At 35.1% G+C, this 17,018-nt stretch overlaps 1 protein-coding gene across 1 annotated transcript in view; it reads left to right on the top strand.

Moving 5' to 3' along the window:
• Window positions 1-17,018, top strand: part of LOC131161865 (sugar transport protein 6-like) — an 86,608-nt gene that overhangs the window by 26,001 nt on the left and 43,589 nt on the right. The window contains exons 7-8 of the mRNA XM_058117857.1: window positions 10,264-10,314; window positions 12,218-12,265. Coding sequence (XP_057973840.1) covers window positions 10,264-10,314; window positions 12,218-12,265 — 99 coding nt within the window. The remainder of the gene's footprint in view (window positions 1-10,263; window positions 10,315-12,217; window positions 12,266-17,018) is intronic.

The raw sequence follows: 17,018 nt of genomic DNA on the forward strand, positions 1-17,018 counted from the left end.
CTTCCTCTTGATTAGGACATTTCCCCTTCCTCGAATTGGGACTTTAGAGAGATCACCAAATGATATCTCTCCTTGAACTTTCTCATCAAGTTCATTATATAGGTTCTTTCACCAGTCATGTGATTGCTAGCTCTAGAGTCAAGGTTGCATACACTTTGGTCCTAGTGGGTTGAATTGTGTGTCATTGGCATCAACGATTCTATTTCGGCTTTGTCCTTTTCTACAAAGTTAGCATTTTCCTTTACTTTGTGATTTTTGAGATTGCCTCTGCACTCATTACTGTAGTGTGCGTACTTGTGGCAGTTATAATACTGAACGTTTCTCTTGTCTACGTTCGGACGGTTATTGTATGCCCCTCTTCTTCCTTGTCCTTTGTCTCGTGGGACATAGTTCTGTTGATTGTGTCCATCTCCAGTGGAACCTCTTTTGCCGCTGCCGCCTTCTCTAGATTCAAAATTTTCAGAATTTCTTCTTTGAGATCCTTAGCTTCGTTCTCTTCCTCGCTGTGACGTCCCCCCTTTGTCGTATCTATCTGTAGTAAGGGACAACTTCATTTGGAGGGTTTGCTCTAGCGCTTTATCTTCATTCCTTTTGTTGACTTTTTGCTCATGGGCTTGGAGTGAGCCCACAAGTTCTTCTACAGACATGGTTTCTAGATCTTTTGTTTCTTTGATGGTCACAACTATATAATCAAATTTTGGATCTAAAGATAACAAAATTTTCTCACAAATTCTCTCGTCATTAAGAGTCTCCATTTCTTTTCAATTGATTTGATACTACCATAACTCATGTATTGTAATCATAAATAGATTTAGTAGATTTCATTTTTATAGATTCGAAATCACCTCGCAATGTTTAAAGACAAATCTTCTTTACTTTGTCTGCGCCTACCTGTGTTCAATGGAGGGAATCTCAAACTTCTTTGAATTTTTTGGCGGAGGCGATGATTTCAAATGTGGCCTCATCAAGGCTCTGGTAGATTATGGATTTCGCCTTGCAATCCTTCTTTTGATTGGTTCACAAGGTCGTTCTTTGAGCATCAGACATAGATGTTTCGACTTCTTTTGATGGACTTTCTCTGTTCCCATCTTCAACGATGTCCATGAGATCGGGAGCACCTAGAAGGGCTCTCATTTGAATAGACCAATTGTCATAGTTTTTTCATGTCAACTTTGGAGTAACAACTTGTGTAGTACTGTTAGCCATTAGATTTAATATATCAAAAAATAGAGTGATGGGTGTAGATTTTGGCAAATCTGATGCCACCTGTGTTCATAAGGTCGAAAAACTTTAGGAGCCGACTTTTGGGTTGCAAAGAACCGGTTTAAAAATCACTGAATCGGCCAAAAAAAATTCTGAACCAGTTTGACTAGATCGGTTTAACTTAATGGATGATAACAGAGATAAACGGTGTAAGTGATTAACATTAGGACCACGTGGCAGCGTCTGGGCATGCTGTGTTTCGGCGATTGGATGCGGGTCTGTCAGTCGGGTCAGGTCATCCACACGGGTTAGGAGCGGGGTTGCTAGGCCAGGTTGTGGATCGAGTTTCCGTGTATCCGGGTCGGATCTCACCATCTGGGCGAAGAAGACGCGTGTGGGCGTTACAGTGGCAGCTTGTATCCCTGTCGGCCCATGTGAGCACGTGTAGAGGTTCCCAGACTTCGTTTGAGACATGGTTTTCACCTCTGAACTTGTCTCGATGCAAATTTCACAATAGTATGCTCAATTTTAGATTTTAGAGTAACTTCAAATATGGGAAAGAAATCGAATTTCTCCTCTGTTCGCCTCTATTTGGCGAATTTTGGCAAACCTGAATCTCTGATACCACTGATGGGTGGAAGGGACTCACTCAATCATTGGTTGTGACTGAAAACTCAGTGAGGAATTGCGCTCAATTGGAAATCAATTAATTTCAATAATAAACTGGAAATAAATTACAGAGGAAAATCTCAATAGAAATCTCTCACTGGTTATTCACTCTCTATACACCACATATTACACACACACATCAATTTATAGAAAAACATATGACGATAAGTGAAGATTATAATCAACAATGGTGGGCTGGTTGGTGAGGTTGCTGCCGACTCTAGCCCATATTCAATAGAGGTGGGCTACCAGCCATCTCTAGTCAAGTTTAATTTTCAACATAAAGAATGCCACCCTTTCCAAGAAATTGAGGATCATTCACCCCGGTGCATGCAATATTTCAATCCTACACATCCACCAAAAACTACATATCATTGATTAAGAAATTGTTACATAGTATTAAGCAATACAAGAATTTCTTAGTAGCAACTTTTGTTGACATGTTTGTTGTATTGTCCTTTATATCCTCCAAAAATAGCTAAATTTCACCCATGACAATCAATTCTCATATATCTTTCCCATACCTAAATAATGTGTTTCATCTTGGTGTTATAGACTCAATCCATTGCTAAATTAATGACATTTGACTACACAACGTACATGGATGTTTGTTGACATGTACCAATTAAGTTTATTAATAACATGTACCAATTAAGTTCATTTATTAATACCTTCGTACACAGCCTCCTTTGCATCCTTTATATCTCTACCATATATTTTGTAGCTTTGCTTTGTATTACATCATCCTCCCCTATATTCTCTCATCGATTCAACTACATTAACTAGTCTCACTAAGAGTGTCATTACTATGGTTTTTCATGTTGAAGACACATAGGATATGGCTTAAGTTGTCTTCATTTATATAATTAATTTGTTGATGGGGATCCTATTTTTTTTGGTTCTACAGAAAACACACGAGTAACAATAACATGTGTCTACATTGTTATTTTTTAGTTTTTATTAGTAGCTTTCATTTGTTGTGGAAATTATCAAAAAACCAAAGTAATCTAGTATCTGTGGACTATTATTGCAAATTAATTCTTATATATGTATGTATGAATTTAAAATAAATTTAGTGGAAAAACATATTTGAATTTTTAAAAATTAAAAATAAAAAAATTTCCAAAAAAAATAATTTTCAAGTTTCAAACTTAATATACTAGAGGATATTTTTATTCGAGTACTAAAAAGGGCTAAAAACTATAATAATTAAACACCATAACTACAATTAATTTCTTTTCATAGAATGTATTTACTTTGCATTCACTTGCAAATTTTTTTTTTTTTTTCAAACTATGACTGCTTTCCTTATCATTATTTGATAAAATTATGTTATTTTACTTATTTTTTTATACAACGGTTGGATCATAGATTGAGCCTCGACCTGACTCTCCTACACATGCTCTAGAAAGTGAGGTGATTGTCTTATTCTCCGTTCCTTTTTCTTTTTAATTTTTTTTTTCCTTTTTCAACACTTTATTACACAAACTTCTACTAATGTACTGTAAAATTCGTAAAACTGATATCAAGATTGAATTACTGGATCTCTGTAATTGCAAGAGCAGTACCATGTAAAACTGATATTCATCTACAGCATTGCAGTGAATTTCTTCATAAAATTTTCATATTCATACGGGTTTACAAGGATCTATATATATAGAAAAAAAATTACAACTGGAACTAATAACTGATAACAAAATGATACTAACAGCTTAACTGACTTGCTATTATAGACAACAAAAATCAGTTAATTAACTGACATCTGTTGCTGCTATTGAATCTTCTTTTCTGCTGAGATTAATACTCCCCCTCGAGTCACAATCTGTAATCTTTGTGACTTGTATTGAAGAAACTGACTTGCCTTTTCTTGGAGCAAAAATATCCTTCAAACCAAGCCGTTATGATAATCTTGAAAAGGAAGAAAATCCTAAAGCCTTGGTAAAAATATCAACTACCTGGGAATTTGTTGTAACATGAAAGGTTTTTATCATTCCTTCCATAATTTTCTTTCTTACTAAATGACAATCCACTTCAATATGTTTTGTTCTTTCATGAAATACAGGATTTGCAGCTATGTATAAGGCTGCTTGATTATCACAAAATAACATTGCTGGTCTCGAGTGGTCTCGAGTGGTCAATTTTTAACTCCTTAAGCAATTGTAATACCCATGTAATTTCACAAGTTGCACTTGCCATGGCTCTGTATTCAGCTTCAGCTGAAGATCTTGAAACCACTCCTTGTTTCTTTGATTTCCAAGATATCAATGACTCACCTAAGTAAACAGCATAACCTGTCAAAGATTTTCGTGTGTCTGGGCAACCCGCCCAATCTGCATCACAAAAAGACTTAATATGCAGCTCTGAATTACTTGGGAAGAAAATTCCTTTTCCTGGTGAACCTTTAATATACTGAAGTACTCTGTTGGCTGCCAGCTGATGAGGTTCCCTGGGATGAGATACAAATTGACTTAACCTATGCACAGCATAGGTAATATCTGGTCTTGTTAGAGTTAAGTATAACAATCTACCAATTAATCTTCTATATTGAGCAGGATCAGCAAGTGGTTTACCTTCATACTTGGACAATCTCAAGTTTTGTTCCATAGGAAATTTAACTGGTTTGCTGCCAATAAAACCTGTATCATTTAAAATTTCCAGTGCATATTTTCTATGATTTAAACTAATTCCTTCATCAGTTCTTGCTACTTCAAGGCCTAGAAAATATTGTAAAGATCCCAAGTCTTTCAATCCAAATTTAGCATCAAGAACATGCTTCAAATTATCAACACAAGTAGGATTGTTGCCAGTAATCAAAATATCATCTACATAAACAAGTAGCACTGTGAAAGAACAACCAGACATGTGAGTAAATAATGAATAATCAGACTTTGATTGAACAAAACCCATCTGCATAATTGTGGTAGAAAACTTTTCAAACCACTGCCTTGAAGCCTGCTTGAGTCCATAAAGACTCTTATTTAATTTGCATACAAGATGCTCCCCCTTGCTGTGAAATCCTGGTGGAAGAGACATGTATACATCCTCAAGTAACTCCCCATGGAGAAAAGCATTATTAACATCAAGTTGATGTAAATTCCACCCTTTCACAGCAGCTAATGCAAGAACAATCCGTACTGAAACAGACTTGGCAACAGGAGAAAAAGTATCTGAATAATCTAAGCCAAGTTGTTGAGTAAAACCTTTTGCCACCAAATGAGCCTTATACCTTTCAATGGAACCATCAGGATGATATTTAATTCTGTACACCCATTTGCAGCCAATGGGAGATTTATCAGGAGGTAATGGAGTAGGAGTCCATGTATTATTAAGTTCCAAAGCAGCAATATCTTTGTCCATAGCTTCTCTCCATTCAGAAAACTGTACTGCTTGATGGAAAGAAGCAGGTTCTGAAGGTGTAGAATTAACAGCCATGACAAAAGAATGAAAAGAAGAACCAAGGTGAGAGTAGCTTAGACCAGTAGAAATGTCATATGGTAAACCAGGAGCAGGTTTGTTACTGACAAGTTTACAAGAATAATCTGATAAGTAAGAAGGAGGATGATGGGATCTAGCAGATCTTCGTAAAGAAGGAATAGGATTAATAGAAGGAGAGGATGAAGCATCTATAGGATCAAGATTAATAGGAATATTGGCTGAAGAAATAGGATTTTCTGAATTAAGATTAGAAGAATTATGTTCAATGAAAGAACTATGATTTTCAGACTCTGTAATTGAAGTGGAGTAAGAAGAAATGGAAGGAGAAACAAAAACAGAATTAATATCAAAAGATTCAAATGTTGAATGAGGGAAAACAAATTTATCCAAATAAGAGATAGAAGGATTAGCAGTTTCTTTAAAAGGAAAAATATGTTCATAAAATTGAACATCTCTGGATATGAAAACAGAATTAGAGTCAATATCCAAAAGCTTATATCCTTTAATACCATGAGAGTAGCCTAGAAACACACACTTTCGAGCCCTAGGGGCAAACTTGTGCCTATTGTGAGAGAGAGTAGAAGCAAAACATAAACAACCAAAAACATTTTAAATGAGAATAAGAAGGAGACTTGCTGAAAAGAAGCTCAAAAGGACTTTTATTACCTAAAGATTTAGAAGGAATCCTATTGAGTAAATAAACAGCAGTCAATATGCAATCACCCCAGTAACTCAATGGCAATTTGGACTGAAATAACAATGCTCTTGCAATATTGAGTATATGTTGATGCTTCCTTTCAACAATTGCATTCTGTTGAGGAGTATCAACACAGCTCAATTGATGTAAAATTCCATTTTTATGAAAAAAATCTTTAAGAATGAATTCAGTACCATTGTCACTTCTGATGGTTTGAATTGTGGTATTAAATTTTGTTTTAACCAAGGCAGCAAATTGAGGAAGAAGAAACTTAGTATCAGATTTTTGCTTAACAAGATAAACCCAAGTACACCTAGTAAAATCATCCACAATTGATAGAAAGTATTTAAAACCTTCAAGAGTACAAGTAGCAAAAGGACCCCATAGATCACAATGTATTAGCTCAAAAGGTTTATTTGAAGCATTATTACTACAAGCAAAAGGTAATCTTTTCTGTTTAGAAAAATGACAAACATCACAACATTCTGGTTTATTTGAAATATTTACATCAAGATCATTTTTAAGCAAAGAAAACTTAGAAAAAGAAGGATGACCTAGCCTAGTATGCCACAATTCTGAAGAGGAATAACCAGCAAGAGTATGATTGACAGCAAAGGCAGTATGCACAGCAGAGTCTTGCAACAAATACAGCCCATTGTATTCTTTACCCAGTCCAATCGTGCTCCATAGAGCAAGGTCCTGAATGAAACAGCAATTACCAAAAAATATAAGGCAACAATGAAGATGTTTGGTAAGTTTACTAACTGAAATCAAATTAAAACTAAAAGTAGGAATACACAGAACATCGGTAAGAATGAGAGTGGAAGAAATTTGTACTGTGCCTATGTGTGTAACTAAGGCTTTTTCCCCATTTGGCAAATAGACATAAGTTTGTGCAATAGAAGTAACAGAGGTCAACTGAGAAATAGAATGGACCATATGGTCAGTAGCTCCAGTATCAATGATCCAATCATTGGATTTTGAATTATGCATATGAAAAGATGGAACAGAAAATTGAGCAGAAAATATGGAATGAGATAGATTTGGTTGAAACCAAAAAGAGTTACCTGAAAAATTAGACGAATAAGAAGGAGTAGAACTGCTAGAAGCATGAAAAGAAGATTAAGAAGATACAATGGGTGCTGAAACAGAAGTATTCTGATGAGAGACTTGAGTACCAAATCCTGATCCAGTTGTTGAATGACTTTTCAAAAAATTAAGCAACTGCTCACATTGAGCCTGAGTAATTGGACATTGTGTCAAGGAAGGCTGTTGTGTTTGAGGTATGATTTCTGATTGAAGACCAGTTTGAGGCAACGAACCAACCACTTGATTAGCCATAATTTTGTGTCCTCCTTTTAGTTTGTACCCTGGAGGATAACCATGAAGTTTATAGCATTTATCAGCTATATGACCTGTTAAGCCACAATAGGAACAAATTGGTCTTTCTTTCTTAGAATACCCTCCTCCTTTACCACCATTGAAATGATGAAATTGTCCTTTGTTGTGATTAACAAACATTGCAGCAGCATTTGCTTCCACATTATAACCTGTAATGCCATGACCAATGTTTCTCCTCTTTTCTTCTTGTATAACTAAAGAGCAAACTTTGCTTAATGAAGGAAATGGTTCTATTAGCAATATTTGACCAATAAGATTGCTGTAACTATCATTTAAGCCCATCAAGAACCTGAAAACATGTTCCTTATGCTGAACATCCAATTGAGAAGCCTTGGATCCACAAATACAAGCGCAAGAACAAACAGTAAAAGGCTGGTGGCTGACAAACTCATCCCATAAAGTCTTGAATTTTGTAAAGTAAGAACTTATTGAGAGTGATCCTTGTGAAAGATGAGAAATTTCTTTCTCAAGTTCAAACAATCGTGGTGTATTACCTTGTGAAAGTCTATCTTTAAGATCAAACCACAAATCTTTTGCATTATTGATATACATCACACTAGCTTTCAATTCCATACTCAAAGAATTGGTTAGCCAAGAAAGAACCGTAATGTTACAGCGACTCCAAGAATTGAATAAAGGAGAAGAAGCCATTGAAGTGAATGTTGTCTGCGATGAACCAGTAGCGGAAGCCATTGAAAACTTAAAGAAACTCAAATTCAAGAAGACAGAAAAAATTCTTCAATGCTTGAAGAAGCTCTGATACCATGTAAAATTCGTAAAACTGATATCAAGATTGAATTACTGGATCTCTGTAATTGCAAGAGCAGTACCATGTAAAACTGATATTCATCTACAGCATTACAGTGAATTTCTTCATAAAATTTTCATATTCATACTGGTTTACAAGGATCTATATATATAGAAAAAAAAATTACAACTGGAACTAATAACTGATAACAAAATGATACTAACAGCTTAACTGACTTGCTGTTATAGACAACAAAAATCAGTTAATTAACTGACATCTATTGCTGCTGTTGAATCTTCTTTTCTGCTGAGATTAATATGTACTAAGCAATTTGCATAAGAAATAAGAAGGAAGGCATACTACAAAGAAAAAATAACATGAAAATATATCTTAAGAAATTTTTAACGGTTTCAATTGTGTGGTGGTTGTATTTTTAAATTTTGTTGCACTGCCTTAAATAAATAGTGATGATAAATCATTTACATGTATTCCTAATTTCATTTTTAGTTGTCTACTTTTATTGTTACAAGGACTAGTGAAAACACTTTAACATCAAAATGCTACTTTTGTGGAGATTAAATATTAATTAATGCATACAAATAAACAAGATTAATTTTGTGGATTAAATCTTTACGTGCAAAATTTTATAATCTAAATTTTAAAAAAATATTATTTCAATTAAAAATAAGGTTAACAAAAAATATCCTTTATATACCTTTATATTCAATAGGACATTCTTTGTAGGAAAATGATGAATTGAAAAATACAATAATCAAACAAGTTAATTATAATTAATTTCTATATTTTATTATAATTTTTTTTTTAATTGTATTCACTTGTGTTTTCAATCAAATTATAAATGATTTTGTCATAATTTTGTTATTTAACTTATTTCCTAGATAATGATTGGATTATAGGTAAAGATTGTACCACATACTTTTCCCTACCCATGAATTAGATTGGGAGGGAGGGGTTAACTATCTTATCTCACCCCAATTCCACTTAATATCTTTATATTTTTATTATTATTTTTGGCCATATTGCACAACTTCTATTAATGTTTTCATCATTTTTCAAAATTTTAAACCTTTATATACCATAGGATATTCCATGTAGCAAAAGTAGTGAATTAAAAACTTAATAATTAAATAGATTAATTATAATTACTTTTTACATACAACTAAGAATCCTCTATTTTGTATTTACTTGCATTTTTCTTTTCAAACTATGAATGCTCTCTTAATTTTCACTGCTTGTTATGATTATGTTGATTTTACTTATTTCATACAAAATGGTTGGATTATAGGTTGACATTGCACTAGCACGCTCTCCTAGGGCTCGTGCTTTGAATGAGGGAGTAATTATCATATTTTACTCTATTCCCATTTTCTTAATAATTTTAGTAATGCGTTGATGAGTCTGCATAGGAGAGATACAAAGACATAAAAGAGAAAACAATTAGAATGAGATTATATATTAGGAGGATTTTCCTATTTTCAGCCATTGTGGTAACAGTCTAATGTCTTATAGCTTTTACTTTAATATTTTTTAATTATATTTACTACATGAAAATTTCAATCAACCCTTTGAAAAAATAAATTAGAAAATTGTATGTATATCATTCTGAATTGCATTAACCAAAGTTTAATTTTTCAATCATACACAAGATATCCACTATACTGTCAACAAAATACATTCATCCTTCAACTATAAATATGCACGCACATTCGCGTAAATACATACATACGTCATGCAAGACTTCAATACCTTTAACTGAATCCGCGACAATGACAATCAATTCTCATATATCTTTACCATACCTAAATAATGTGTTTCATCTTGGTATTATGGACTTAGTCCATTGCTAAATTGTTGACATATGACTACACAATGTACGTGGATGTTTGTTGACATGTACCAAGTTCACTTATTAAAAAAAGACTTAAAAATAATATAATAATTAAGTACAATAACTGTAACTAAATATTTTTCATAGAATGTATTTACTTTGAATTCACTTGCATTTCTTTTTAAACTATGATTGCTCCTTATCATTGTTTGAAAAAATGGAGTTATTCTACTTACTTGTTATACAATGGTTGGATTGTAGCAGATTGAGCCTCAACATGACTCTCCGTCTGCACATGCTCTGGATACAGAGGTGATTTTCCTATTCTCCTTTCTTTTTAAGAAGGAAGGCATACAATGAGAGAAAAAATATCATGAACATATATCCTAAGAAATTTTTAACATTTTTAATTGTGTGGTGAATGTCAAATATTTAAGTGCTTTTATATTATGTTAATCATAAGAAAATTTAGAGCAACTAATTGAAAATAATTTAGATTATTAAATTTGAATCACTCCAATATACCTTATTTAGATTTTGAATTGCATTAATAAAATTACACGTATTAAATCTTTTTAGCCTTAGGCAAGATTTTTAATATACTTGTTGTATAAAACTCGAATTTGCACATATGTAAATCAAGCTCGGCTCAAACTTGACTCGATTAAAGCTCATTTCACGCATAAACGAGTCGGGCTTGTGCTCAAACTTGGTTCGACTGAAACTTGTTTCAAACTAATAAATGAACCAAGCAACTAAATGATTAAATTAATTGATAAATAATATATATAATTTGAGAAAAATATATTTTAAAGTAAAAAAAAAATTAAAATCATGTATTTAATGTGATCGATATTGAGTTTGTTGATGAGCCCAACATTAAGGTAATTCTCAAGCTGAATATTGAGTTAGTTTATGAGCTACTACACAAACTGATAAACAAGCTGGATCGCGAGTTGTTAAAAGAGTTGGCTCGCGAGCTATTAAATAAACCAACTCGCGAGCTTTACAAGAAAAGTATGAACCAACTCGAGCTTGGCTCGTTTAACTTAATAAAGAGTTTGAGTAAGATATTATAGAGTGGAGCATTGAGTGGCTAACAAGCAGCTCAGCTCATTTGTAGCCCTACGGATCCAACAACCTTACAATCTTCTTCCATTGAACCTTGTCTTGTTGGTAGGAGAGACAAATTTGGTTATACTTAATCACCTCATCACAGAAGTGGCTACTAATACATTCACTTCGAAAATGCAAAAGTCTGGTGTCATCCTGGGTGGCTTGCCTGCATGGTGATATGATACTCTCTCAATAGTATTTTCCTCAGTTCATTAGCTCAAGGCATAGAGTGATGTTTAACCATGCTTTAGTAGCAACCTATTGTTTATTTAGGATTGCTGTACTTTGCACTCATCTAGTATGTTCTACAATGACTAATGAACACTCCCTCTCCTAAAGAGCTTTCTATGTTATTCTAGCTCTAGCACTAAGAAAATCAAGTTGATCAATGAGTCACAATCCTATTTTGTCTATGATATGATTGTACTCAAAGCACTCAACCATTTACATGATGGTTATCCATCTAATGTGCACAAGAAAGCAATCACAGGTAAGCATAACACCTTGAAGACATATTATTGTTTGAAGATGAAGTTAAATAATAATACTGAAAAACATGATGTCAAAGACACAAATTATGGTTCAAATTATCTTAATTATGAAAATATTAAGGGGTTTATTGGGATAACATATTTATTTATTTATTTATTTATTTTATTTGTTATGCTTTAGAGGAAAGATATAGGTGACAATAGCATGTTTATCTGTGTTGTCAATTTTTAGTTTCTATTATTAGTTTCCATTTTTTTATTGGAAATTTTGAAATCAAGGTAATTTAACATCAAAATGTTAACATTACATATTAATTCAGTGTATACAATTTTTTAGCAGAGATTTAAAATTATTTTCATGTGAATCTGAATTTTAAATAAAATTGACAAAAAATATTTATGGCTTTTTCAAATCTAAGAAAATTAAAAATTCCCAAAAAAAAAGAGTAAAAATAAAATAACTAAAAAATAATTATAATTATTTTCTTCTTAATGTGTTTTAATTTGTATTGATTTGCATTTTGTTTCAAATGATCAATGCTTTCCTTATCAATATTTGATAAAACAATGTTTTTTTACTTATTTGTTATGTAATGGTGTGATTGTAGATTGTGGTTGTAGGGGACTCTTCCCAGCCCAATGCATTACACGGGGAGGTAAATCTCATATTGTCTCTCTATTAATGCCAAAAGTAGTGAATTAAAATTTTGATAATTAAATAGATCAATTATAATTACTTTCTATATACTACTATAGTATCCTCTAACTTGTATTTACTTGCATTGTGTTTCAAACTATGAATGCTCTTTTTAATTTTCATTGCTTGTTGTGATTATGTTAGTTTTACTTATTTCATACACAAAAGTTGGATTACTAGTTCACATTGTACCAACACGCTCTCCTCAAGCTCGTGCTTTGGATGAGGGAGTAATTATCCTATTTTAATTAATTTCTTTTTTCTTAATAATTTTAGTAATGTGCAGAAAAATTTGCATAAGAGAGATATAGTGAAAGACATAAAAGGAGAGAACAATTAAAATGGGATTATATATTAGCAGGATTTTTCTATTATCAACCATTATGGTGACAATGTAATGTTTTGTAGATTTTAATTAATTTATTTTAATCATATAAATGAAAATTTCAAATAACTCTTTGAAAAAATAAATTAGAATATTGTATTTAGATAATTCTGAATTGCGTTACACAAAATTGATTTTTTCAATCATACACAAGATATCTACTATATTGTCAACAAAATACGTTCATCCTTCAACTATAAATACGTGCGCACATTCGCACATATACATACATAGATAATGCAAGACTTATATACCTTTAACTGAATCCTTGACTCAAAAATATCGTAACACATTTTAAAGTAGTGGGTGGAGGGGACTCACTCAACCATTGGTTGTGTGATTGAAAACTCCGTGAGAAATTGCACTCAATTGGAAAATAAATAATTTCAATAATAAACTAGAAATAAATGTTGAAGATTAAACTTGAACAGTGGGATGATGGCAGCAAAAATTTCACTGCAGCAGCTACATCAACCGGCAGCCCACCTCCATTGAAGTTGAGCAAGATTCGGCCACCACCCTTACCAAACTAGTCACAATTGTTGAAATCTAATTCCCACCATTGTTAATTATTTGTTTTCTGTAATTGCTATAAATAGGTGAGTGTATGTGCATTGTAAAGGTGTGGTGTGTTGAGAGTTGTAAGCCAGTGAGTGAGCGAGAGATTTTGTTTTTGAATCCCTTTGTATTATTTTTCCAGATTGAAATATACTTGTTTGGTATTTATCCTCACTGAGTTTCAGTCACATCCAGTGATTGAGTGTACCTCTCCACCCATCAGTGGTATCAAAGTGTCCAGGTACGCCGGAATTCGCCAAATAGAGGCGAACAGAGGAGAAATTCAATTTTCTTCTCAGTTTTGAAGTTGCTCCAAATCCCAAATTGAGCCTGCCATTGTGCAATTCGACTCGAGTCGATTCCAACGGTGAAAACCACGTTTCAAACGGACACCTAGAGACTCCGCATGCGCCTCCTACGAAGATAGCATCCTTCCCACGCGCCTTACGCGCCGATGAAGACTCCGACAGATGGCGACACGTGTCTCACGCGCCCGCACGCGTCTTCTTCGCCAGATTGGCGACTCGAGACCCGAATCCGCGACCCGCAATCCGGATCCGTACTCGAGACTTGACCCGCATCCGACCCGCTCCTAGCAGCGGACACGCGGCACGCACAGAGAACACCATTGGCGTAACGGGATCAGTAACGCCGTTAAACGGTCGTTAAGTTAAACTGGTTAGTTTAAAAATTCACCAGAATTTCCTATAGCCAGTTCAGTGATTTTTAGACCGGTTCTTTGCAAGCGAAAACCGGTTCCTAAGGTTTTTCGACCTTCGGAACACATTGGTGGCATCAGATTTTCAAAAATCAACCCTCATCTTTTTGTTTTTATATATTAAATTTGATGGCTAACGGTACTACCCAATCGGTCATTCCAAAATTGACTCGGGAGAATTATGACAACTGGTCAATTCAAATGAGAGCCCTTCTAGGTGCTCAGGATGTCATGGACATCGTTGAAGATGGGTACAGAGAAAGCCCATCAAAAGAAGCCAAAGCAGATATGTCGGATGCTCAAAGAACGACCTTGCGAGCCGATCGAAAGAAAGATTGCAAGGCAAAATCCATAATCTACCAAGGCCTTGATGAGGCCACGTTCGAAATCATCGCCTCCGCGAAGACATCCAAAGAAGTCTAGGACTCTCTCCATTGAACACACAAAGGTGCAGATAAAGTGAAAAGGATTCGTCTTCAGACATTGCGAGGTGAGTTCGAATCTCTCAAAATGAAGTCTACTGAATCCATTGTAGACTACTATACACGAGTAATGGTAGTATCAAATCAAATGAGAAGAAATGGAGAGACTCTCAATGACGAGAGAATTTGTGAGAAAATTTTGCGATCTTTAGATCCAAAATATGATTATATAGCTGTGACCCTAGAAGAAACAAAAGACTTGGAAACAATGTCTGTAGAAGAACTTGTGGGCTCACTCCAAGCCCATGAGCAGAAAGTCAATAGAAGAAGTGATGATAAAGCACTGGAGCAAGCCCTCCAAACGAAGTTGTCCCTCACTGCAGAAGGATACGACAAAGGGGGGACGTCACAGCAAGGAAGAGGACGAGACCGAGGATCTCGTGGAAGAAATTCTGGAAATTTTGATTATAGAGGAGGTAGCAAAGGCAGAAGAGGTACCACTAGAGGAGGACGAAATCAACAGAGCTATGTCCCACGAGGCAGAGGACAAGGAAGAAGAGGAGGATACAATAACCGCTCGAATGTAGACAAAAGAAACATTCAATGCTACAATTGTCATAAGTATGGACACTATAGCGATGAGTGTTGGGGGCGACAACAAGAAAAGGTTAGCGAGGAGGCCAACCTTGCCGAAACTAATCATGCAGATGGAGAGTCGTTGATGCTAATGGCACACAATGCAACTCCTCAGGACCAGAGTGTTTGGTGCCTTGATTCTGGAGCCAGTCCGAGGGAGAGGAGACGTTTTGATCAAACAGAAGTCTAGAGATCATGCTTACATCTCTAATGTCTACTATGTGCTAGCCATGAAGACTAATATACTTAGTCTCGAACAGCTCGTGGAGAGAGGCTATTGAATTAGCCTCAGTGATAAGCAGATGGTGATAATAGATGCTCAAGGAAAGCTTGTTACTCGAGTTCAAATGGCAAAGAATCGAATGTTTCCACTTGCCATCCAACATGATACGCCAAGGTGTTTGGGCGCTATCATCAAAGACAAAGACTGGCTATGACATCTAAGGTATGGGCATCTAAACTTTGAAAGTTTGAAACAATTGGGAAGCAAGAAGATGGTGAAAGGCTTACCAAATATCCATCATCCAAATGTGATATGTGAAAGCTGTATTTTGAGCAAGCAACACAGAAACAGCTTTGGAAAGCAAACCGACTGGAGATCAACCATGCCGCTCCAGCTAATACACACAGATGTGTGTGGTCCATTGAGACCATTTTCGAATGGACAGAATCGATACTTCCTCACCTTCATCAACGACTACAGCAGGAAGACGTGGGTCTACTTCCGGAAAAGGAAGTTAGAGGTATTCGATAAGTTCAAAGAGTTCAAAGCTCTTGTGGAGAAACAAAGTGGCTACCGCATCAAGTCACTCTGGTCAGACCAAGGAGGAGAATACAAAGACGATACTTTCCTGGTATTCCTTAGACAACAAGGGATTCAGAAACAGTTCACACCATCATACACTCCCTAATTGAATGGTGTAGCCGAAAGGAAGAACCGCACAATCCTTAACATGGCTAGAAGTATGTTAAAGGATAAAAATGTGCCAAAGAGTTTTTGGGCAGAAGCAGTGTTATGTGCAGTCTATCTACTCAATAGGTGTCCAACGAAGAGTCTTGATACAAAGACACCATATGAAGCCTGGAGTACTCACAAGCCCAGTGTGAGTCATCTGAGGGTGTTTGGCTTCACAGCCTACACCAAGATCCCAGAAGCAAGAAGGACAAAGTTGGATGATAAAGGAGAGAAGTGTATCCTTGTTGGATACGGCGATAGCACCATGGGATATCGACTCTACAATCCCATCAACAAGAAAATCTTTCACAGTCGAGATGTCATCTTTGAAGAAAATGAATCCTGGAAATGAGATCAGGCTGAATGTTCCAAAGATGCGGAATTGACACTTGAAGGAGAAGAACCTACACAGACAAGAGAAGTGGCTATCGAGCCACAAATTCCTGAGCTGCAGACACCTCCACATGGTTCATCGTAGAGGAATGAAGCTCCATCACCAATAGAGCATGAAATCTCAGACATGAGACCTAGAGGAGCTCAAAATCTAGCCGATCTGTATAAGAATATAGAACCAATGGAAGAATATGTTGCTCTAAACTGCCTGTTGCTAACTAGCGACCCAATTAGCTTTGAGAAAGTTGACGAAGAAAACAAATGGAGAAAAATGATGGATGAGAAGATTCAATCCATCAAGAAGAACAAGACTTGGGAGTTGACAAATCTCCCAAAGAGCCACAAAATTGTTGGTGTAAAATGGGTCTACAGGACCAAGAAGAACACTCAAAGAGAAGTCCAGAGATACAAAGCAAAACATGTCGCCAAGGTTTACAGGAAGAAAGAAGTGGAATTGATATCTTGCAGAACGTATGATCGGATGACTAATATTTTCACAAAGCCACTCAGGCATGATATTTTTTGTAAGACTGAAGACAATGCTCGAAATGACAAAGTTAGGAGAGTCAAATTTAAGGGGGGATGTTGAAGATTAAACTTAAACAGTGGGACGGTGGCAGCAAAAATTTGACTGCAGCAGCTTCA

This window comes from Malania oleifera, chromosome 8, assembly GCF_029873635.1.
Source record: "Malania oleifera isolate guangnan ecotype guangnan chromosome 8, ASM2987363v1, whole genome shotgun sequence".
Taxonomy (NCBI): domain Eukaryota; kingdom Viridiplantae; phylum Streptophyta; class Magnoliopsida; order Santalales; family Ximeniaceae; genus Malania; species Malania oleifera.